This window comes from Cucurbita pepo, chromosome 10 (assembly GCF_057944985.1).
Source record: "Cucurbita pepo subsp. pepo isolate OVF chromosome 10, ASM5794498v1, whole genome shotgun sequence".
NCBI lineage: Eukaryota > Viridiplantae > Streptophyta > Magnoliopsida > Cucurbitales > Cucurbitaceae > Cucurbita > Cucurbita pepo.
Window position 1 is genome coordinate 1,806,670 of NC_141807.1, and position 21,416 is coordinate 1,828,085.

A 21,416-nucleotide genomic window follows, 5' to 3' on the forward strand; every position below is an offset into this window, starting at 1 on the left:
AATCAAGTTGGGTTGAATTGGAGCAATAGAGTTGAATCTAAAAAATATTTCAACACAACTCGATAATGAACACCCCTACTCAAAAGATGTAAAAGAAAAATAGATAAATTCAGATACGATAGAACATAAACTAATGAACAAAATCTATTAGTTTATGTTCCATTTGACAATGAATATGACTTCCTATCCGAAATTAACATATCCCATGTACAAACAAATTAAGCCACCTCAACTGAAAAATAAGACCTCTAATAATAATAAGGCAAAACTTCGACCATCAAATATCATGATTTGGCTTTATAATTCAGACGTTTTCCCTTCGTAATTATTGTAATATTTTAGCTCAAAGAGTGACATTACTAATTTTCAAGGTTTTAGATGTCGATGTTGACGCTAACGAAGATTTTCCTAAGCAACCAGAGGCCATTCTAATAGCATAACAGGCTTCTACTTAATATTCCTGATGTTCTAAGGAAACCATCAACATGTTCATGACGCTCTAATCTCTCCAAGCTTAGCAACTTCTAGGATAAATTGTAGTAATTATTCAAATTGAGGGAGGGGCATACATCGATGTAAAGTTGAAGCCTACGGAATAAAATGAACAAATATAGTCAACATTCCTCCATGATTGATGACAGAAAATTACTTCCCTCATGTATCTCCAACAATTGAGTGTGCAGAAGGAAGCCATTTGAATGATCAAAAGGCTTGCCTTCTGTACTTTTGATCTTTGAAGTTTAAGGAAAATCCATATAACCTATCAGATGGCTTACCTTGGCGTATCTTTAGTTGGTCAAGGTGCACCAAAGTATAAGCCTTGGCATCCTCATGTGATTTTAATGGCTCTTTGGCAATCATATTAATCTTTCATGAGGCAAATCAAGACTACGAGGAGAGAAAAGAATCTATATAACGCATCGGCGTCACTTAATTCTTACTCGTAGGCACCAAAGAAAAGGTCTTGTTCACCTACCTAATAGATGTAAAAAGTGTGCTCAGGTCTCAGAAGTGAGAAGGAAGGATAAGGAGAGGAAAGGTTCCGGTGGGCATTTTGGAAAGTTTGTTTATAAGGGAAAGTGTGGAGGAGAGCATCGTATACTACTATTACTACTACAATATCAAGGATTGGAAATCACCAAGTATATTGGACAGAAACCACTACATAGCCGAGAGGAAGATGAATCATATCCTATTTAATTTGATGAAGAAGTCTTTCGTTTCCTTCAGCCATATTTATAAATTTTGTTAAGTTTTTGTCCCTTTATTACAAGAAATCTAAAGAAAAATGAAGAAAGAGTAGCCAAGCTCAAGCGTTTGGAATTTTTCTTCTACATTGACAGGAATTATTATGGTTCTGAAAATTTCTAGAGATACAATTAATGAACACAACTTTGAATATTTTCCTAGGCAGGCTCGCGAGAATAAATTGACATATGCACAACAAGACCATTAAAAAAATGAGGGTGCCTGCAAGAGGAAGGACTTGTCATACTGCTAGAAACTGCATACGAGCATGTAGATGTTGAAAATATTAAAAAATGGATGAACGAATCTAATGATACAAATTGTAGAGAAAAGAACGGGTGGGGGGGGAGGGGAAGTACCTGCGCTAACTTTGTCCATGTACAGAGCATTTGGAGAAGCTACTAGCGCTTTTGTTCACTGAATGTCTTACCCTCAAAAAATTCATTTAGCATACGCTCAAGATCCTCCGGTGAATATCTGATGTATCTTTGAGAAGCTTTTCCATTCTCAATCTGCCTGTTGCACATGTAGTTTACACATAAATACACACAATTACAAAAGTTAAGGTTTTATCATTTTAGAGTGCAGTAATGAGAACATGCCCGTAACGGTTGATGAAAGATCGGTAGGCAGGCAATAAAACTTCAGCAACTGCCAACCTCAATGACTCCCGCAACTCACTGTCAGGAACTGTCCACTGAGATTGCCGTTGATGAAGCTCTTCAAATTGAATGTAAAAAGTCTTGAACCTATCTCTCACCATAGCTCTTGACAGTCCGCCAGCATCTCCCGATGCACCACCACTACCTGAGGCCTGAACAGTGAGGCACTGCAAAATCTGCAAACAAGAAACAAAAACCTTAGAATACTAACCCTCCAGAGTATTTCTTGGTTTTTTTGGAACTTGATAGCAAATACTGAGAAAAAGCTAATATGTTTTCCATGATCTTCACGTTCCCTAGAAAAAGTTTGCATTTTAAGGGTTACATCTCGACCTTATTAAACGACATTGTACAGTGATAAATGTGAGTTGTGATCGTTATTTGACCCATCCTAATGTAAATGAGTTATTTTCTTTTTCCCTTTATTCTTTTTTCTCTCGGTAAAGAAGAGGCACACAGTTGAATAAGTAAGTGCAATTCTTTTTGTCAAGACAACCAGTTCAGTTGTCCCATGAAAAATAAACCAACTTTTTCACCAAAGTGGTTACAAGTTCATGATGTCATCCTTGACATCATAAAGATCATATCATACACTATACAGACAAAGTTCCGGTAAGGATAGGACTTCCTCTAACTTTTGCTCTTAGACTGATCTATTGTCTGCATTAGAAGAGAAAAACCGAAAGTAAAAGATCGAAAGTTATCCGCTTGTATTGATTTGCAATAGAAAGAGTCGAGTGAACCAAACCTTTGCCCAGGAAATCCGCTTGTATTGATTTGCATGCTGCTGCACAATCCTTCGATGTATCTGCACCCAGTCATCACCCAACAAATCCTTTGCCTCCGATCTGAGAACTCAATGTAACAAACTATTACCAATAGGATAAATCATAATCTTTTGACATACAAGCCAAATATACTACAAACCTTCGGACAGATCTCACTATATAGTGAATATTGTTCATCAGAAATAATTGAGTTAGTGCAGGATCCCTATATTGCTTAGATTTCCCATCAAGGTTAGTCTGAAGGGCCTGCACAATTCTTTTAGTTACCACGCCTAACTGAGCATCTGGATCGCTAGCTTCAAAACCTTGGAATAATTGCTTCAAAGTAGATTTGTAGCTGTACATTTTACGATGTTTGTGAGAAACATAGTTTTGTAGCTATAGGGTACGAATAGGATATAAAAACAACAACTAAAACAACAGACATGCAACTGCCAGGAGATCATATGAAAAGGCGCCAATCAGCCAGACTGATGTATTTATAAAATGTATCAAAAATCATTTCTTCGAAGGACCAAATAACGAGGGTGGAAAAAGAAGAAGAAGAAAAGGGGAGCCAGAAAAGTTCTTTTGGAGATCATCTATGAATTAAAACAAAACGTTCCAGAGCAGAAAAAATAGGCTGTAGTTCAATGTAATAATTGTAAATATGATTGAGAAAGGCGTGTACTTCAGGCAACAACTTGGAGAACGTACAATGCAGCTGTTGTTGTATGGTATGTCTGGGATGCGGGTCATAGTTTCAAGGGGGAAAAGTATGACAAGAAATATTGAAGTGGAAGCCACAGAAAGTATTAACTTACTCGAATAAAAACTTGACGTAATTTATCACATAACTAGTCAAGGGATGAACAGTCCCATCAAGAACAGCAGTTTTTGTGGCATCTCTTTCTACGGCTTCTTCAAAATCAACAAAGGTCTCTTGAGCTGTCTCGGCAAGGCGCATAGTTAAGCTCAATGCAGAATCCCGCATTTCAATGCATGCTTTACTTCCAAATAGTGTTTCCATCTGCTCTTAGCACGTCATCAAAAGGAAATTGAAAAGTAAAATACACTTTAGTGTTGGCAAGTTGCACTCGTGGAAATATGATTTTGATCTTCTCACATACAGAAGCATAAAAACCTACCGCATGACATCAATTTACTGTAGCAAATACAGTGTTTAATAAGTCACCCATTTCAGATTCCAATGGTTCATTTTAGCTTGATGGTATAAACCCATAAAAATATGCAAACAACAACCGCAACCATTGAAAAAGACCGACTATATGGCTCAGAAGTGAATTGGCAATTTTACACTCGGGGGTAAAAGTGCAATATAACATATACAATAATATCCCAAATATCATAAATTTGAAAATATTAAAAGTAATGTCCGATATTTGGAAGAAAACGTTTATTATTTGAATCCCAGGTATTTGAAAGAGAAGCCATAAGGTGTCATCCATCCCTCCACTCCCAAATGAAACAGACAAAAAAAGAAAGCAAGGATAAAGTTGTACCTCAGGTTGCAGTTCTCGCATTATTTCAAACATGTCTAAAAGAACAAACAATTTTTCTGGAGATCTCTTGCTTTTGGCAATTGCCTCTCCAAAACTTAGTAGCACTGACACGCTACTTGTAGTCACATCTGCGAAGCATTGGTCCTGGAGAGCATCTGCCCCTTCGAATATTTGATCACATATTTTCCTTTCCCCAGCAAACAGCAATTTAACCTTTTTCAAGCAGGAGTAAATAGTTGAGAATAAAAATTAAAATAGGACCGCAGAATAGAACGCTAAAATGACCACAACCAAATACGGCAAGTCCTTACAGCAATGCGCATGTAATGTATCCAGTTCCCAATCTTAGCTTCAAGAGCCTCCCACTGCATTTTCTGGACATCATCCTTGCTAAGCCTCTCAACACCTAATTTCCTAAGACTCTGTTCTAAGACTGCACCACGAATATCCCTGAAATAAGAGAAATAATTTATTCAATTGGTCCATATTTTGAAAGGCTGAAAAGAAAGTAAGACAAGTAAGATGCGACATTCTTTAAGCAAACGCTCTTTAAACATTTGATCACTCCGTGTATAAGCTTCCTAAAGTATAACAATGAATTATACAAGAACAATGAACAGGGATAGGCTGATTCATTCTCAAACAGTACTCAAAATTTCATTACTTTATCTAAAAAGACGTAATATACAGAATTTCAAGTCGGTAGTCAGCAACTTAGCATCATCAAAAAGTCCGCATAAAATAACATGTTCTCATCGAAATCTAGAAATCTACAACTTGCATATTAAACAAAGGACGTGACAAGTCGCATGAGAAATGTAATAGCTCATGCCCACTGCTAGTAGATATTGTCCTCTTTGGACTTTCCTTTTCGGGCTTCCCCTCAAGGTTTTAAAACGCGTCTAGGAGGGAGAGTTTTCCACACTCTTATAAGGAATACTTCATTCCTCTCTCCAACCGATATGGGATCTCATAATCCACCCCTCTTAGGGGCCCAGCATTCTCACTGGCACACCACCCGGTATTTGATTATGATACCATTTGTAACAGACCAAGCCCACCGCTAGCAACTTTTTCTTCCGAGCTTCTCCTCAAGATTTTAAAACGCGTCCACTTGGGAGAGATTTCCACACCCTTATAAGGAATGTTTTTGTTCCACTCTCTAACCAATGTGGGATCTCACAAAAAAACAACCCACATATTGAACAAACTTGTATTCAAAACGTTAACTAGTCAAACATCATCAGAAAACCGGAAAAGAGGTGATACCTGTATATTCTAAACAGTTGCTGCTGATGGCCAGCTAGAATCATTTGTTGGGCCAAATCATGCAACAATGGAAGAACCCTGGGAGGAATAAGAGTTGGGGGAATGAAGACGGAAGCTTCTAAGCTTTTGTTGTGATGTTCAGAACTATTTTTGCTACCACTATCACCTTGCTTAGATGCTGACGATGGACGCAACGAGTTGGGGAGGCAGTCGAATAGACGTTCGGGTTCCACTGGCTTACTGCAATTTGATAAGTCCACATTCATTGTTCTTGTATACCAATTAATAGTACAATGTGGTACAAATATCTCAAATATTAATTACAACAACTGCCTAGCTTTTCTACAGGACTAAATTATGATAGGAAGGCAGCAAATCTGAATAACAAAATTGACAGCTCAATATAACAGCCAAAGGATGGAATTAAAACTATAAAATGTTGGGTTGATCAAAGTGACCATAGCAAGGAATCCTCTGTTCATTTATCTAAGGTTCCCATCCCGGGCTTGGGTTTGACCCCAAACACCCAGTTGACTTCAGAAAGCTGGTAACCTCTCTTCCTAACTTTACTTGCCAGAAATTCCACATCCCCTAATGACACTTTCACTGTCCCCCCGCACAACGCATCCCCTAATGACATTTTGCCCTTACTCTCATATGTCTTTACTATCGGAGGCCTCATATTTTCATTCTAATAGAAATTACAAAAACGAACATCTATTCTATGAAACCACAGCTCCAAGAAAAATAAAAGCATTATTAAAAATGTTAACCAAGCATAAGTTCACAAGATGATTATTAGTTTAAATCAGAAACAAGGAGAGAAACATCTGTTATATCCTTTTTGTCACAAACTTTTGAAACCTTTAACTGAACGAGAATAGCTCTAAGAAAAGAAACGAGGAAGTCTATTTATATCGGTGATTACTTGAAATCAAAATATTCAAATGATTATAAAACAATTCTTAAAAAACGTTACAACAGTGAACGTACAGTTACCCATAAAAAGCAATAAAAAAAATAGAAAACAAACCTGTAATTTGTTAAAAGCTGTCTGAACTCATCTTCCAGCTTTGAAATGGCTTTGACAAGCAAGTTGCTTGTATGGGTAAGAATAGCTTCGTTCCTTTTGAAATTTTTGTTACTAGTAAAGTAGCGATTGGTGCTCCGTAGCTGACTAATTGCTTCCAAGTACATTTCTAAGTCCTCATGTGGCCCCCTGAGTATTTTAGCCTCGGCCTACATTTTTCAATTCAAGTAATATAATCATTTGCAGACAGAAAATCAAGTTGCATACACTGAAAATAGTGACAATAATAGTGTTCAAAGAAAAATATGAAACTAAAGAAATAGGAACTCTGTTCCACTTACTGACCCAAATGCTAACACTGTAAATTCTCTGATCAAACTACAGAAGCCACCAACTGCCAACAGTCTTTCTTACATAATAAAATAACATTAAGAAGCACGAACATGTCACCAGGCATTGCAACAAAAAAGTCATCCAAATGATTAAGATAATGCAATAGAGGCACGATAATAACATGTAATCACATATATGATTTAACTTGGTTCTACTGCCTTATCAATACAAAAGAATGCACTGATTATATGATTTTCACGGAATCATACATACACAGACATACAGAAAAGGTGATTTTCGCTAAACTCATTTTGCTTCTAAACATCCGGGATAAATTTTTGTCATAAATGGCCAAAATGCCAAGCGAACATCACATTTTCATCACTATAAAAGGCAATGTGCTGCTCAAGCCAACTATTTCGGCAGCTACTTTTTTCTTTTTGTCTCTACCACTTCACTTGATGAACAAAAATAGGATTCATAACCAAGCACAGCAGCTGCCAACCCCCTTTAGTATGATTAAAGAGAAATAGACAATGAGAAACAAAGACTGATTTTTCATCAATTCGTTCAGAAATCAAGTTGGAGGAGAACAATCCTACAGCCCGAGACAAAAGTAAACATGTGCTCTGTGTGAACCAGAGAAGAACGCACAAGGGCTTCAATTACATCTTGTGTGTCCCACCATGTTAACAATAAAGAACAAAAGAAGTTCCAACTAATTTTGTACAACATGTGCCTCTGTCGTGTTGGTATGTTCGGTATGTTCGTATTTCCAGGTGATTATATATTTAACTGGTATGATTTATGCTTCCAAGTTGTAGACGTAATGAAATAGGATTAAGAGGGCAAAGAAACCTGTCCGGATGGTGCAAATGGAAACTTTTAAGATTTTATCACCTGCCAGTCTCTTAAAGTGCCCAAACAATCTGAGACGTGAAGTGACCAAGGAATGCTACGCTACCAATTTCATGTAAATTTCCAGTGCCGCAAATATCCACACAAAATAATAATAATAATAATAATAATAATAATAATAATAATAAAAAATCACACAAAACTTATAGTCAATTCAAATCCAATCAGTCGCGAGGCATGAATTACGAGCGTGGCTTGGGGATGATATACTTATTCCAACTAACTACATTTGCTATAGGACAAGACGCTTATAATATTAACAACAAACACCATATCAGAAGCCATAAATAAATAAGAAGGTAAGAGCTATCAACCTTGCGTGTAAGATCAAACTGAGCCAGCATACTTTCCGCAGCCTTCAATGTCTTGTCAATATTTTCATGTGCCATCCGGATTGAATGAGTTCTTATCTGTCGCGTCAAAAACAAGAACGTGATAGTAAAAATAAAAGAAAATACAAACGAAGATAACAATAACAGCAACTGTCCTGTTTCCTTAAAATCAATCAAACGTATCAACAAATCGTCGAGCAGATCTTATAATTAACGTTAAATACACAGCACGATCACAATAACGACACAAATTCACACATAGTACGCGACATATGAATAAATTCGCAGAATCCTCAGAACAAAGAAACAGTGTCTAATTAATGCATTTCTAAATTCTTCAAGCTAACCAACGAATCATTAAAAAGCACCTGAGTAGGCCGCATTGCAGTTTCAAGGGCGGAGAGACGGTAGTCAAAGGAGCCAAGAATGGAGACCATGTTCTCTGTGACATTCTGGCTCTTCTGCAGCGACTCTCTCACAAGTGCGGCTCTCGCGCTCAGAATTTCCATCGTCTGTGGAACCCCCATTGGAGATGGAAATTTCCTCCCAGTGTGTCTGGTAGGGGAGAGAAACCGGAATGGAAGTGCAGATGCGTGATCACGAAGCAGCCGATTCAAGAACAGAATTCAGCTAGCTTCTGTTTCCTTTTTAGCCTTTTTAGCCTTTTTCAGGTCTCCCTTCGAAATGCAGGACGGAAAATTAAGGTGGTTGCCAAAAGCTATTCGCTGTCAGAATATGGGCCCCGTTTATATACCGACGGTTCACCGCAATAGACCCGGTTTGAAAACCGCGAAAATTACCCGGAGAAGATCTTGCGTACGGATGATAAATAAATAAAATAAAATAAAATAAACATAATAATTTTTTTCCCCCTAAATTAATAAAAATATACCTTCTAAATTTTCTAAATATTTTAAAAATTACTCCTTAAACTTTTAAAATATTCTAAAAATTGTCCTTATTTAAAAAATATAAAATATTTAAAAAATAGTAATTAAATTTTAAAAGTATTATTAACACACGTCCAGGTTAAAAAAAAATCTTATTATCAGTATAAGGATGGAACTATTAATTAACACGTTATAAATTATCTCCAAAATTTTTTATTTTATTTTTTAAATTTCTTGAGTCTTTTTTCAATTGTCGTTAAGAATATTTCTATTTTTTTAAATTTACAAAATATTAATGAAACTTTTGATTAAATATACTAGAATGCACGTGAAGCTTTTTCGATTGTAATTAAATACATTACAGTTAAAATAACTCAATCAAATTTGGGTAGTTAGTAACTTAACCCAACCCGATTCTCTATTTTTGGGTTACGTGGGTTAACACAACAAAAAAATGTCAAACTTGCGAACCAACTTTGGTTGTGCCGAGTTCATCTCTCTCTTTAAAGGTCTTTTCAAGTGCACACTCTTACAATACTCCAATTCAAGTCTCATCAAAGAAGATTTTGGACCCCGACGATAAAAGAACATGCATTTTTGGGAACTAGCCTGCTTCCTATTACTCGACGAAGGTGCTTTCTCGCACGTAATTAAGAGAGCTATTGAAAGGTGACTGAAACACCAGAAACCGCTACCCGAGTTAAGGATAGAGGCAAAAACACTTTCCGCCTAAGTTCCATTCATTGATCATAATGTCGTAAAAAATGCTCCAAGGACAGAAAGAGAATCACCTTGTTAGATTAGTCACGTTATTATTATATTTAGAGTATATCAATTAAGAAAAGAGCAAGTGGGCCGAGTAAATAGTGGGCTTATAATGGGCCTGATTATGGGTTGAAGCCCAAATTTATCATTTAAACCTAAGATTTCGAGAGTTGAATCACCTCCTCTCTCTAACATAGGAATACTCCCAAAAGAGCTCCCTGTAGTTTGTTGGGGGTTTAATTTTGATCGAATTTTCATCATCTCTAGGGTTTATCTTATACGAACAATCCGGCCGGCGATTGTGAAATTTCACCATGGTTTGCTTCTCGACTCGTAAACTTAATCTGTATATGTTTCCAGTTATTTGCATTTGAAATATTGTTTCTGTATTATTTTGTTGCTCAACAGCCGCAGGGAGATTACATTGAGCTTCACAGGAAGCGACATGGCTACCGCCATGATCACTTTGAGCGCAAACGCAAGAAGGAGGCTCGTGAAGTGCACAAACGATCTGCTATGGCTCAGAAGGTTGGTTTCAGTTCCTTATTTCAATTTCCGCTTATTTGTAATTTTCAATTTGGTTATGATGTTGACGTTCTCTTTCTGATTGAACTCTAATGTTGCAGGCTTTGGGTATCAAGGGCAAGATGTTCGCGAAGAAACGTTATGCGGAGAAGGCTCTGATGAAAAAAACGTGAGTATCTTTTGTGGATTCTTGTGAATTCTTCTCCGGTTGTTAATATCTTTGATTTTGTATTTCAACAGTCCTTTAGGGGTTTAATTCTATCATTTTTCCAATTCTTTACTGTGCATTTCGTATTTTCTATAGTAGACTGGAGTTGTAGTAGTTTGATAAGCGTTCATTATTTTATTGTGCATTTGGTATTGCTATAATTGATTAGAGTAGTAGCAGTAGTTTCGATAAAGTGGCACTCTCTTGATTAGGGCGTTTGACAAATTTCATTACATTACATTAATGCAGTTTGAATGAAATAAATAGTGTTAGATTGGTAATTACTGTATGCTTGTTTCAACAGATTGGCTATGCATGAGGAGTCTTCAAGTAGACGCAAGGTTGATGATGATGTTCAAGAAGGTGCTCTTCCTGCCTATCTACTGGATCGTGAAAATACAGCTCGGGCAAAAGTATGCAATATTGGAACTTTCTTTTAACTTAGTCATGTAGTTTTTCTAAATAAATCTGGGAATCTGACTGTGTACTTTAAAATAGGTTCTTAGCAACACCATTAAGCAAAAGAGGAAAGAAAAAGCTGGAAAGTGGGAAGTTCCCCTGCCCAAGGTAAGGGCTGTTTGTGGTTGCCTTAATTATCGCTTGTTTAAGAGTAACGTTTTTATCGTGGGTTACACTCTTCTTATGCCTCATTGTTTAGGTCAGGCCTGTTGCGGAGGATGAAATGTTTAAAGTGATAAGAACTGGTAAAAGGAAAAGTAAGTATCGATATCTGATTTATTCGTTTATTTGCAAACGTTCGTCTTGAATTGTAGTTTTTCTGCAATACAATCTGTGTAGCTATTGTCGAGAATCTTCAGTTATTGTCTATAAACTATGAAAGTGCAATCATTAATCCATGCATTCTTACAGCAAAACAATGGAAGAGGATGGTCACAAAAGCTACATTTGTCGGGGCTAGTTTTACAAGAAAACCTCCCAAGTATGAGAGGTTTATCCGCCCATCTGGGCTTCGATTTACAAAAGCACATGTAACACATCCCGAACTTAAATGCACTTTCAATCTCGAGATCATCGGAGTGAAGAAAAATCCAAATGGTCCTATGTATACTTCTCTTGGTGTCATGACCAAGGGAGCTATTATTGAGGTACATTGCTCATACGCTCAACCTCTTCACTGTGCGTGAAGTCTTCAATGAATTCTGTTTCTTATTAGTCACATATTCCCTTCCTTTCCTTTTCATTAGGTGAATGTCAGTGAACTTGGATTGGTCACACCAGCTGGGAAAGTAGTATGGGGTAAAGATTTTCGTTCCTTTCTTTTGGACTTTTCTTCATTTGGGATGAAAGTTAAGATTTTCGTTCCTTTCTTTTGGACTTTTCTTCATTTGGGATGAAAGTTAATTGACATTATATTTTGTTTGTGTGGTCTCTTCAGGGAAGTATGCTCAGGTGACCAATAATCCGGAGAATGATGGCTGCATAAATGCTGTTCTGCTTGTCTGAAGAAACTTAAGTAGACTTGGGGGAGCACAGGTAGGCATTATTTTTGAAGTGGTAGCAACAATCTTACTTTTTTCTTGTCAATTTTTTGTGTGGCCATTAGCTCTCTTCCTTGACATGTAACCACAAATGTATTCTTATTTAAATATATATACTTTTCATGCGGATTTTTTCTCCACACGCTAATATTCTCCCCCCCCGTATCATTTAATTGCATGTGTTTTCAGGAACAGTGATTATCAATCTACAATACATAAACATGTGGAAAATGGTCATATGCCCTGGACATTTGTTAGTTTATGAATATGCTAAAGTAATCAAACGTGGTTAACTTTTTATTTTAACAATCGTCAAGGTAGGTGATGAATTGGGTTGATTTTAAGCAGGTGAGTGAAATTTTGTGTAGTGGTGGATTTTGGAGATCTACGAGGGAATCGGGTCCCTATCGACACTGGGGTGCTAAAGCATGGGTGGGGTGCTAAAGCATGGGAGTTAGATACTATGGTAGTCCATGCCGACCAAAAAAAAAAAAAAGATTAATATATATATATATATAATTTTTTAAAAATAATAAATTAAATGAATGACAACGGTTGAAAATAAGTTTGGCACGATGAGAAAGAATAATGTGAATTAAAAAAAGAATAAAAAAGAGGGTATTTTCAATTTTCGTGTCCGCTAATAAAATTGGGGGAAAATCCCCAACCGTCACCTCAGCCACAAACGGATGTGCTCACAATCTGTTATCCATCGTTCACATTTCCTTTTCTTTTTTTTCTTCTTCAGAATATTCTGCAATGAAACCCTAAACGATTCTCCTTTCTCCTCCATCCCTCCAATCCCACTTCGCCACGTCACTCTCCCTCTCCATTCCTCCATTCTCATCTACCATCTTCCATCTTCCATCTTCCTCCACTCTTCTCCAGGTGGGCTCTTCTTCCCTCGCTTCCAGGAGATTTCAGAAGGATAAACCCCACCCTAAATCTTTTACCCAAATTTCCTAATTTCTCTTCCGTAACTCTTCTTCCTTCGTAATTCCTTTTCCCAGGGATTCCTTCTCCGACTTCGTGATTGCCTTCAATCACAATCCGCAATGGCCGGTGATGCTTCTTCTTCCAACGCCTTCTCCTTTCTTTCCAAAGGCTGGAGGGAGGTTCGCGACTCGGCGGATGCGGATCTTCAGTTGATTAAGGACAGAGCTAACTCTTTCAAGAATTTGGCGACGTCGTTCGACCGGGAAATCGAGAACTTCTTTAATTCCGCTTCTAGTTTCTCTGTTCCTGCAATTGGTTCTGGCTCCTCTCCTCCTGCTGAAATCGAGTTTGTTAAGAAATTGCAGCCGAAGATATCGGAATTTCGCAGGGTGTACTCTTCGCCGGACTTTAGCAAGACTGTACTGGAGAAGTGGAAGCCCAGGACGAGGATTCGGATCGATTTGTCTGCTATTAAGAACGCAATTGTGTCCGAGGTGGAAGTTGGGGATGGGGTTATCGATGGTGCTGGGATGAGGAAATGGAACAGAGTGAGGTTTAGAGAGTTTTGGGGAGAGAACGAGAGCGAGGAGGTGGCCGTTACTAGGGATTGGGAGCCAATCCAAGCGTTGAAAACAAGATTGAGGGAGTTCGAGAAGCGGAGTTCGTCGGCCGAGATGTTTGAAAGCTTTAAGAACGGGGACTTCGTGGAGAAAGTGAAGTCGAGCTTGGTATGTTTCTTGTTCTTTAATCTTATTTAGCATGACCTTTAGATTAATGCTATCATCGTAGACTTGTTATATTTCTGTCCCTTCCATAATGATTTGCTTGAATCTCTTGTTTGCAGAGATCAATCTGCAAGGACCCTGAAGACTCAAAGGTTTGGCTCATCTTTGCTTCTAAAATGTTCAAGTCGTGGGAAACATGCTTCAATTTCTTTTCTGTGGTATAATTAAGCTAATAATCTCACCATTTTTGTGCATATAGGAGGTGCCACCACTGGGTGTTCCTGAGCTTTTAGCATGCTTAGTTAGGCAATCTGGATCTTTCCTTGATCAAATTGGCATTAGAAGAGGTAAAATTTTCAAACCTGTTATAGTTATCTAGTACTGCAGCTTAAGATGCTGTAGGAGAGGAGAACAAAACATTCCTTATAAGGATGTAGAAACCTCTCCTTAGTAGACGCGTTTTATAACCGTGAGGCTAATGTAAAAGCGGACAATATCCACTAGCGGTGGGCTTGGGTTGTTACAAATGATATCTGAGCCAGACACTGGGTGGTGTGTCAGTGAGGACGCTTGACCCCAAGGGAGTTGGATTGTGAGGTCCCACATCGGTTGGAGAGGGGAACGAAGTATTCCTTATAAGGGTGTGGAAACCTCTCCTTAATAGATGCGTTTTAAAACCGTGAGACTAACGTCAAAGCGGACAATATCTGCTAACGCTGAGCTTAGGCTGTTTCAAGATGTCCTGATGCGTTCTCCTCCCTCTATCTGTTTTAATTTGTACATAACCGGTTGATCGGTTTCTTGCAGATGTTTGTGATAAGATAGTGGAAAACTTGTGTAACAAACGCAAGAATCAATTACTATGGGGCTCCACTTCAGGAGAAACCTCTATTTTAGGAAATGATAGCGTAAATGATGAATTGGATTCAAGGGTAGCTAGTGTCCTAGAAAGTACTGGACATTGCTATGATGGTGGGTTTTGGACTGATCATGGAAAGCACGTACCATCAGATGGGAAAAGGCACGTTGCTATCGTCACGACCGCTAGCCTTCCATGGATGACGGGAACAGCTGTAAACCCGTTGTTTAGGGCTGCATATCTTGCACAATCTGCAAAACAAAGTGTAACGTTATTAGTTCCTTGGCTTTCCATGTCAGATCAGGAGTTAGTTTATCCTAACCATCTCACCTTTAGTTCTCCAGAAGAGCAAGAGACTTACATTCGTAAATGGCTTGAGGAAAGAATTGGGTTTAAGCCTGATTTTAAAATTTCATTCTATCCAGGAAAGGTGAGTTTCTTGTGAATTGTTAACAACTTTGTTCACTGAGGGATTGAACTTAGACTGATTCATTGTTTTATAGTTCTCAAAAGAGAGGCGGAGTATCATACCAGCTGGTGATACTTCTCAGTTTATCCCTTCCAAGGACGCTGACATAGCTATCTTGGAAGAACCAGAACACCTTAATTGGTACCATCATGGCAGGCGTTGGACCGATAAATTTAACCACGTTGTCGGTGTGGTCCATACGAACTACCTGGAATACATCAAGCGGGAGAAAAATGGCGCTCTGCAAGCATTCCTTGTGAAACACATAAACAACTGGGTCATCAGAGCTTACTGTCATAAGGTATTAGTCTAATTGGGCAAATCATAATGGATGATCTGAATTGTTCTGGTCTAATTGAACTGTTCTTGTTTGCTATGGAAGAATATCATTCCTCTAGATGTTTCTTCGTGATTGGATCGCTCTTAACATTGTTGTGGGTTCTCACAGTTTCAATTACTCGACCATTTGTTCTATCTTTTTTCCAGGTTCTTCGACTTTCTGCTGCCACCCAAGATCTTCCCAAGTCTGTTATTTGCAATGTGCATGGTGTAAATCCAAAGTTCTTAAAAATTGGAGAAAAAGTCGATGAAGATAGAAAGCTTGGGAATATAACTTTTTCAAAAGGCGCATATTTCTTAGGCAAAATGGTCTGGGCAAAAGGATACAGAGAACTGATAGATTTGCTTGCAAAGCACAAGCATGAGCTTGATGGGTTCAATTTGGATGTGTTTGGAAATGGAGAGGACGCCCACGAGGTTCAGAGCACAGCTAAAAAGTTAGAGCTGAATGTAAACTTCTTGAGGGGAAGGGACCATGCAGATGATTCACTTCACGAGTAAGAACCCTCTTTTTCAATGCTTATGCAATAGAATTTCTTTGTGTTCTTCCTCTGAAAGTATATTTCTGTGTTTCTCCCTGAAGCTACAAAGTATTTATAAACCCGAGCGTCAGCGACGTGCTCTGTACCGCTACGGCGGAGGCTCTTGCCATGGGAAAGTTTGTAGTATGTGCAGATCATCCATCCAATGATTTCTTCAGGTCTTTCCCCAACTGTTTGACATTCAAGTCATCCGAAGATTTTGTTGCCAAAGTGAAAGAGGCATTGGAAAACGAACCTCACCCTCTTACTCCTGAGGAAAGATACAATCTCTCATGGGAGGCTGCTACCCAGAGATTCTTGGAGTATTCTGATATCAACAAAGTCTTGAACAGTGATAAAGAATTGGAATCGAACGGAACCGATCGGAAAGCGATCAGGAAGTCGATCTCAACACCTAGTCTGACTGAAGTCGTTGATGGCGGTCTTGCGTTTGCCCATTATTGTCTTACTGGTAACGAACTCCTCAGACTCTGTACCGGAGCAATCCCGGGGACCCGTGATTACGACAGACAGCACTGTAAAGACCTCCGTCTCCTTCCTCCTCAGGTCGAAAATCCTATCTATACATGGTAAGCAGATACATTACAAACTTTCATCTGCAAAACTGTCTGTTATGTTAGGTAGGTAGATGCATATCCAAGGATCGTTATTTAGGGTGTGTGTGATCCCTGTAGAATAGCGCAACTCCCGGATCACTATGGCCGATTTTCGTAGATTAATATAGAACAGAATAGAAAATATGTGTGAAGAATCTGGCTATGCTGTAAGCTAATGGGTTGTGTGGAAACCATCACATGCTTCATTGCCAGTTCTATGTTCTTGATTAAATGGAAGTGTAGCATAGGAATTGCAATATTTATTAAGTGTTGAGGAAGTTATACATAGTTACTTTCTGAAACTATAGTCTTAAGGGAACTTTATACACATCCACGTTACAATAATATGATCTATGTCACGAACGCACTAATGGATTAATTTCATTTTTAGAAAATAGTCTATAAGATCACTTATTTTGTAACGGTTTAAGTCTACTACTCGCAGATATTGTCTTCTCTGTGCTTTCTCTTTCAAGCTACCCCTCAAGATTTTAAAACGTGTTTGTTAGGGAGAGGTTTCCACACTTTGCTTCGTTCTCCTTTCTAACCGATGTGGGATCTCACATATTTCATCAGAAAGGTCAACTCGATCAATATCCTTCTTTCTTTGGATATTAACAATATCGCATTGTCAACTTTCAAATTTTGCCTAATTTTATTAGATAGATATGCATTGACTAAGATGAATACGCAAATACTAATTAAAATTTCATAGTTATTTAACATGCATGAACATATCATTACAACAAAATATTTTATATAATTTTACCAAAATTTTTTAAAATAAAGTTATTCCCACACTCCTAGCAGTTTCTGTTTTTATTATATTAATAAATATAAAATCCTTCGGATCCCGATGAATAGGATGATCAAGATGATTCTGGTTAAATTAACAAAATGCTAAGTTTTGATAATATATTTAAAACTTAAAAAAATCTGAGATGAAAATGGTTAGAATTTTGTAATTAAAACTTTTTGAAGATATTTTAGCATTCATTTAAAATAAAATCGATTACAAATATACATAAATAATGACCCTTAAAAGCATTCAGTTTCTTTTTCATTATTTGTTGTGCAAAAAAAAAAAAAAAAAAAAAAAAAAAAAAAAAAAAAAACAGAGAGCGTTGACTTTGGAAAATATGATTAAAATATTCAAAATCCTCATCCAGTGATAATGCATACTTAGTCTCCCCATCACATGGATACCCATTGACTTTATTTTTAATAACTATCTATAAATTTTGATTTGGCATTATTTTTCAATTTTATTTTTTATTATAATTATATCAAATAAGATCAATTTAATCTCGTATGCATCAATATCAAATATCTTTGCATTAAATCTTTATAGTCACACATGTAAAAAAAAATTATGTGTAGATTTCAAAATGATACTTTTTTTAATAATATATACTCTATCTAATAATATAATATAAATATATAATTTCATTCAATATTAATAATATATTTTGCTATAGGGACTAAATTATTACCGAGAGACTAAATTTTTATTATTATTTACAAATAAAATTGATTTATTAATTTATTACGTAAAAAATAATTGAATGATTCAAACATTATTAATTATACATTTAGCTTACATTATAAGTAAATAAATAAAATTGGGTTTCCTTTGTTCAAATCTCATCTTGGCAATTGGCATTGACTTTTGAGTGGAGGCGCCGTGAAAACTCCCAAATAATCAATGAGCCTTACAACAATGGCAACTGAGAAACCCAATCTTCTCATTTTTCTCCTCCGGCTCCGGCTACTGATCCTCTGCGTCTCACCGCGATGAACAACGGCACGGCGGACAGCGGCGGATTTCTGTCCTCAAACAACATCGGCGGTTTCGGCTACGGAATCGGCGTCTCGTTAGGGCTTTTGATTCTCATCACTACGATCCTCTTAGCTTCCTATTACTGCACCAGAAACGGCTTATCGTCGACGTCCGTGGTCGAGAGAAACACCAATCGCTCGCCGCCGCAGGCGGAGGGAGAAGCCGCCGTCGTCGTCGATGTCGGACTCGATCAGGAAACGATTAAGAGTTATCCGAAATTGCTGTATTCGGAGGCGAAGCTTCTGAAGAATGATTCCTCTGCCTCTTGCTGTTCAATCTGTTTGGCCGATTACAAGAACTCGAATGTTCTTAGGGCTTTGCCTGATTGCGGCCATCTCTTTCACCTCAAGTGCATCGATCCGTGGCTGAGGCTTCACCCGACCTGTCCGGTTTGCCGGACCTCGCCGATTCCGACGCCGTTGTCGACTCCTCTGGCAGAGCAAGTTCCATTGGCCAGTCGACGGGATTGAAGCAGACGATCTGGATGGATGTGGGTGAATCGACGTCGTTTTCGCCCTACTTTTTCTTCAACAGATTGATTCCATCGCATTCGATCGCCGCAACGAAGCTCCAATCTCAACCTTCTTCATGGTCAAACATATTTCTTGTATTTATTTTACTCTTCTTCTTTTCTTTTTTTCTTTTTTTCTTTTTTTCTTTTTTTCTTTTTTTCTTTTTTTAATTTTTCTTTTATCCATTTATGAAATCCTGATTCTGATTAATTCGATGCTGAAATATATTCAAAAATAAATAAATAATAAAATAAAAAGTTTAAAATTAAAATTAAAATTTTAAGATCTTATTTTTAAAAATAAAAAATAAAATAGTTATTAAATAGAAACTTCAAGAATTAAGAAAATAAAATTAATTTAACTAAATTATGATTAAAAATAAGTGATAGTTAATAAATACTAGTGATAATAATTATAGTAGTTCTTTTATTTTTTGGTTTATAATTATATTTATGACTTTTTTACTGTACATATTTTATTCTATTTATTATCGTAAATATTTTATGTTATTAAAAAGGTTTGATATAAAATTTTGTTAGATAAAATCAATAAACATTAGAAATTATTTTAATCCAAATGTTGAGGTAAATTTGGGATTCACCCGATATTATATTAGCGGAATGAATTCCGTTCTGTGGCCACGTGGCAAAGTCACTGTTTGGGGTTTGCCACGTTCGGCTTGGCGATTGCTATAATAATATAAACAATTCAAAATATCCCAAATCCTTCCGGCAAGATTGGGTTAGCCGCTTTCTCTCTGAATCGGAGATCTGCGATCATCAAACCAGAGGCTCCGATCTGCGTAATTTCTCGACTATGGCTTTACAAATTGTGTACGGATTGTTTTTCCTCTCTTTCTCTTTCACTTGCATCATGCTACTCCACCTGATCCTCCATCCGGTTTTCTATTTCACTTCCTGAAACCTAGAAATTTTAAGTTTCGATTACAGAAGGTAGATCGATTTCAATGGAAGTCGAGTTCTGTGTGTAATAGAAGTTCCGATTCGAGGAAGAAGCAGAGATCTGGTGACTCGAGCATCGTTATGTTCTCTCTTCGTTTCTCTTTTTCTTTTTTTCTTTAGATCTTATGAGTGCTGCAGGTCCTTGAACATATTAATGTTTGTTTGCGAAAGATGGAAGTAGATTCAAAATATTGAAAGATTAGTTTCTTCCGGATGTTTGTGCTCGCCATGTAATGTTTCTATCTCTCTGTCTCTCTTTTTATGATGTGGATTGGTTTCCTGAATTTCATCCGTCAATTTTGAGTTTAGTAACTTTATTACGAAGTGATTCTTGTTTCTGTTCTTCTTGTTAATTACAAGTTTAGTTAATAAATTCGAGTTTTGTGCTCTCTAAAATTTAGTGAGGATATATATCACTAAAATTAATATAACAAGTTTGTTGATTTGAGAAGACATGTTTAATGGATATTGAATCTTTGATGTCATGTCATTCCTTTTGAGTTCCAGAACTTATAACATGTTGATCGATGACGTATTTCACTCTTAGATTATGTCTACGTATTTAATTTTGTATTATGAAATTCATTGGTTACCCGTAGTGAATTGGAAGGCGTTTAGATTTAAGTTAATTGTGTCTAAATCATCTTTTTCTTTTTCAAATTGAAGAGGCCATTTCTTTTGGAACTCGTTTTTCCTTTTCCTTTTCCTTTACATGTTCTCTTTCTTTCTTTCATTCTTTCACATATTCTTCTGGCTTCTCTGTCTCTCTCTTTTCTACCTCTTCTCATCTTCTTTCTTTTGCTTTATCGATCTTTTTCCATTTATTCTTCTCTTCTCTTCTTTTTCTTCCACTCTTCTCTTTTCTTTCTTGACTTCTTTTCCTGCACTGCTTCTTCTATTTTTCTTTCCCCTTCCTCTCATTTATTACATTTTTTCCCTCGACTACACAAAGTGAAAACCTACTGTACTCGATCCTTAGTTTATAGAGCAGAGGTGTTAATTGAGCTTTTGCAGCGAGCCACGTGCCCGACCTTATGGAGCCATGTGTCAAGTTGGAACACCATTTTATGTGTATATATATTCTAGAATAACATTATTGTAGTTTTTTTTCTTCAAAATATCTTATGATAAATCAGGTTGAAATGTCTTTCTAATATTGTTACTTGGAAAATAAATGGTATTATGTAGATGAGAAAATAAAAATAAAATTGATATTGTCAAAATATTTGATGTAAAAAAATTATCTCAAACATAATTTACCTTGTTATTTTTAACTCATTTCTATATGGTATTGTGTGGATAAGAAAATATAATAAAAATATAAATGTAAATCAAAATCTTCCCTTTATTAATTATAAATAAATGATATTATGTATATGATAAAAGAAAAATAAAATTATATTGTCAAAGTGTTGCAAAAAATTATATAAATTGTAATACTCAAATAAAATTAAATTAGTAGATATTATCTATTTTTTAGTAGATATTATCTATTTTAGCCCATCTATATCGGATGTCACAAATTTTAAATTATAATGTAAACTATAATGTTTTAAATTTCACTTAAAAGTTAAAAGTTCTAATTTAGCTAGTCCAAGTTTAGGTAGAAGTTAATTTGATCTAGTAAAGGGCAATGGTAATGGTGACGATAATTCATAAATGTCGTA

The 21,416-nt window shown here is 36.7% G+C and overlaps 4 protein-coding genes across 7 annotated transcripts; 3 read left to right on the forward strand and 1 right to left on the reverse strand.

Annotated features, from left to right (window-relative positions):
* Nucleotides 1-8,789, reverse strand: LOC111803142 (exocyst complex component EXO70A1). 4 transcript variants are annotated; one of them, XM_087127937.1, is made up of 12 exons: nucleotides 8,451-8,789; nucleotides 8,065-8,160; nucleotides 6,503-6,708; nucleotides 5,470-5,709; nucleotides 4,512-4,650; nucleotides 4,201-4,413; nucleotides 3,502-3,707; nucleotides 2,838-3,035; nucleotides 2,659-2,758; nucleotides 1,847-2,086; nucleotides 1,608-1,760; nucleotides 2-1,504 (listed from the first exon to the last, which is right to left on the reverse strand). In XM_087127937.1, exons 1-11 carry the CDS (start codon nucleotides 8,607-8,609, stop codon nucleotides 1,650-1,652), a joined length of 1,908 nt encoding a protein of 635 aa, XP_086984063.1. In that variant the 5' UTR covers nucleotides 8,610-8,789; the 3' UTR covers nucleotides 2-1,504; nucleotides 1,608-1,649. The 4 variants fall into 4 exon arrangements, with proteins under 4 accessions (XP_086984064.1, XP_086984063.1, XP_086984061.1 ...); XM_087127936.1 differs by having other exon boundaries at nucleotides 3-1,470; XM_087127935.1 differs by having other exon boundaries at nucleotides 2-1,760.
* Nucleotides 8,790-9,892: 1,103 nt separating this feature from the next.
* Nucleotides 9,893-12,109, forward strand: LOC111803470 (uncharacterized). Its single transcript, XM_023687884.2, has 9 exons — nucleotides 9,893-10,054; nucleotides 10,146-10,265; nucleotides 10,364-10,431; nucleotides 10,775-10,883; nucleotides 10,969-11,037; nucleotides 11,129-11,186; nucleotides 11,341-11,576; nucleotides 11,676-11,727; nucleotides 11,867-12,109. Exons 1-9 carry the CDS (start codon nucleotides 10,052-10,054, stop codon nucleotides 11,932-11,934), a joined length of 783 nt encoding a protein of 260 aa, XP_023543652.1. The 5' UTR covers nucleotides 9,893-10,051; the 3' UTR covers nucleotides 11,935-12,109.
* Nucleotides 12,110-12,632: 523 nt separating this feature from the next.
* On the forward strand, nucleotides 12,633-16,694 carry LOC111803471 (digalactosyldiacylglycerol synthase 1, chloroplastic). Its single transcript, XM_023687885.2, has 7 exons — nucleotides 12,633-13,633; nucleotides 13,750-13,782; nucleotides 13,890-13,977; nucleotides 14,438-14,919; nucleotides 14,993-15,259; nucleotides 15,445-15,794; nucleotides 15,881-16,694. Exons 1-7 carry the CDS (start codon nucleotides 13,025-13,027, stop codon nucleotides 16,410-16,412), a joined length of 2,361 nt encoding a protein of 786 aa, XP_023543653.2. The 5' UTR covers nucleotides 12,633-13,024; the 3' UTR covers nucleotides 16,413-16,694.
* A 1,322-nt stretch (nucleotides 16,695-18,016) lies between these two features.
* LOC111804419 (RING-H2 finger protein ATL70-like) lies at nucleotides 18,017-19,002 on the forward strand. Its single transcript, XM_023689220.2, has one exon. It carries the CDS (start codon nucleotides 18,230-18,232, stop codon nucleotides 18,743-18,745), a length of 516 nt encoding a protein of 171 aa, XP_023544988.2. The 5' UTR covers nucleotides 18,017-18,229; the 3' UTR covers nucleotides 18,746-19,002.
* The last annotated feature ends 2,414 nt before the right edge of the window (nucleotides 19,003-21,416 follow it).

Excerpts from the sequence above, each read along its gene's own strand:
- LOC111803470 (XM_023687884.2), top strand. Across the intron at positions 10,432-10,774 it reads AAGGCTCTGATGAAAAAAAC|ATTGGCTATGCATGAGGAGT; the intron begins GTGAGTATCTTT and ends TTGTTTCAACAG. Across the intron at positions 11,728-11,866 it reads AGCTGGGAAAGTAGTATGGG|GGAAGTATGCTCAGGTGACC; the intron begins GTAAAGATTTTC and ends TGGTCTCTTCAG.
- LOC111803142 (XM_087127937.1), bottom strand. The coding sequence starts at position 8,609 with ATGGGGGTTCCACAGACGATGGAAATTCTGAGCGCGAGAGCCGCACTT. Across the intron at positions 5,710-6,502 it reads CAGCTTTTAACAAATTACAG|TAAGCCAGTGGAACCCGAAC; the intron begins GTTTGTTTTCTA and ends ATCAAATTGCAG. Across the intron at positions 4,414-4,511 it reads TACATTACATGCGCATTGCT|GTTAAATTGCTGTTTGCTGG; the intron begins GTAAGGACTTGC and ends TGCTTGAAAAAG.
- LOC111804419 (XM_023689220.2), top strand. The coding sequence starts at position 18,230 with ATGAACAACGGCACGGCGGACAGCGGCGGATTTCTGTCCTCAAACAAC.
- LOC111803471 (XM_023687885.2), top strand. The coding sequence starts at position 13,025 with ATGGCCGGTGATGCTTCTTCTTCCAACGCCTTCTCCTTTCTTTCCAAA. Across the intron at positions 13,978-14,437 it reads TCAAATTGGCATTAGAAGAG|ATGTTTGTGATAAGATAGTG; the intron begins GTAAAATTTTCA and ends GGTTTCTTGCAG. Across the intron at positions 14,920-14,992 it reads TTTCATTCTATCCAGGAAAG|TTCTCAAAAGAGAGGCGGAG; the intron begins GTGAGTTTCTTG and ends ATTGTTTTATAG.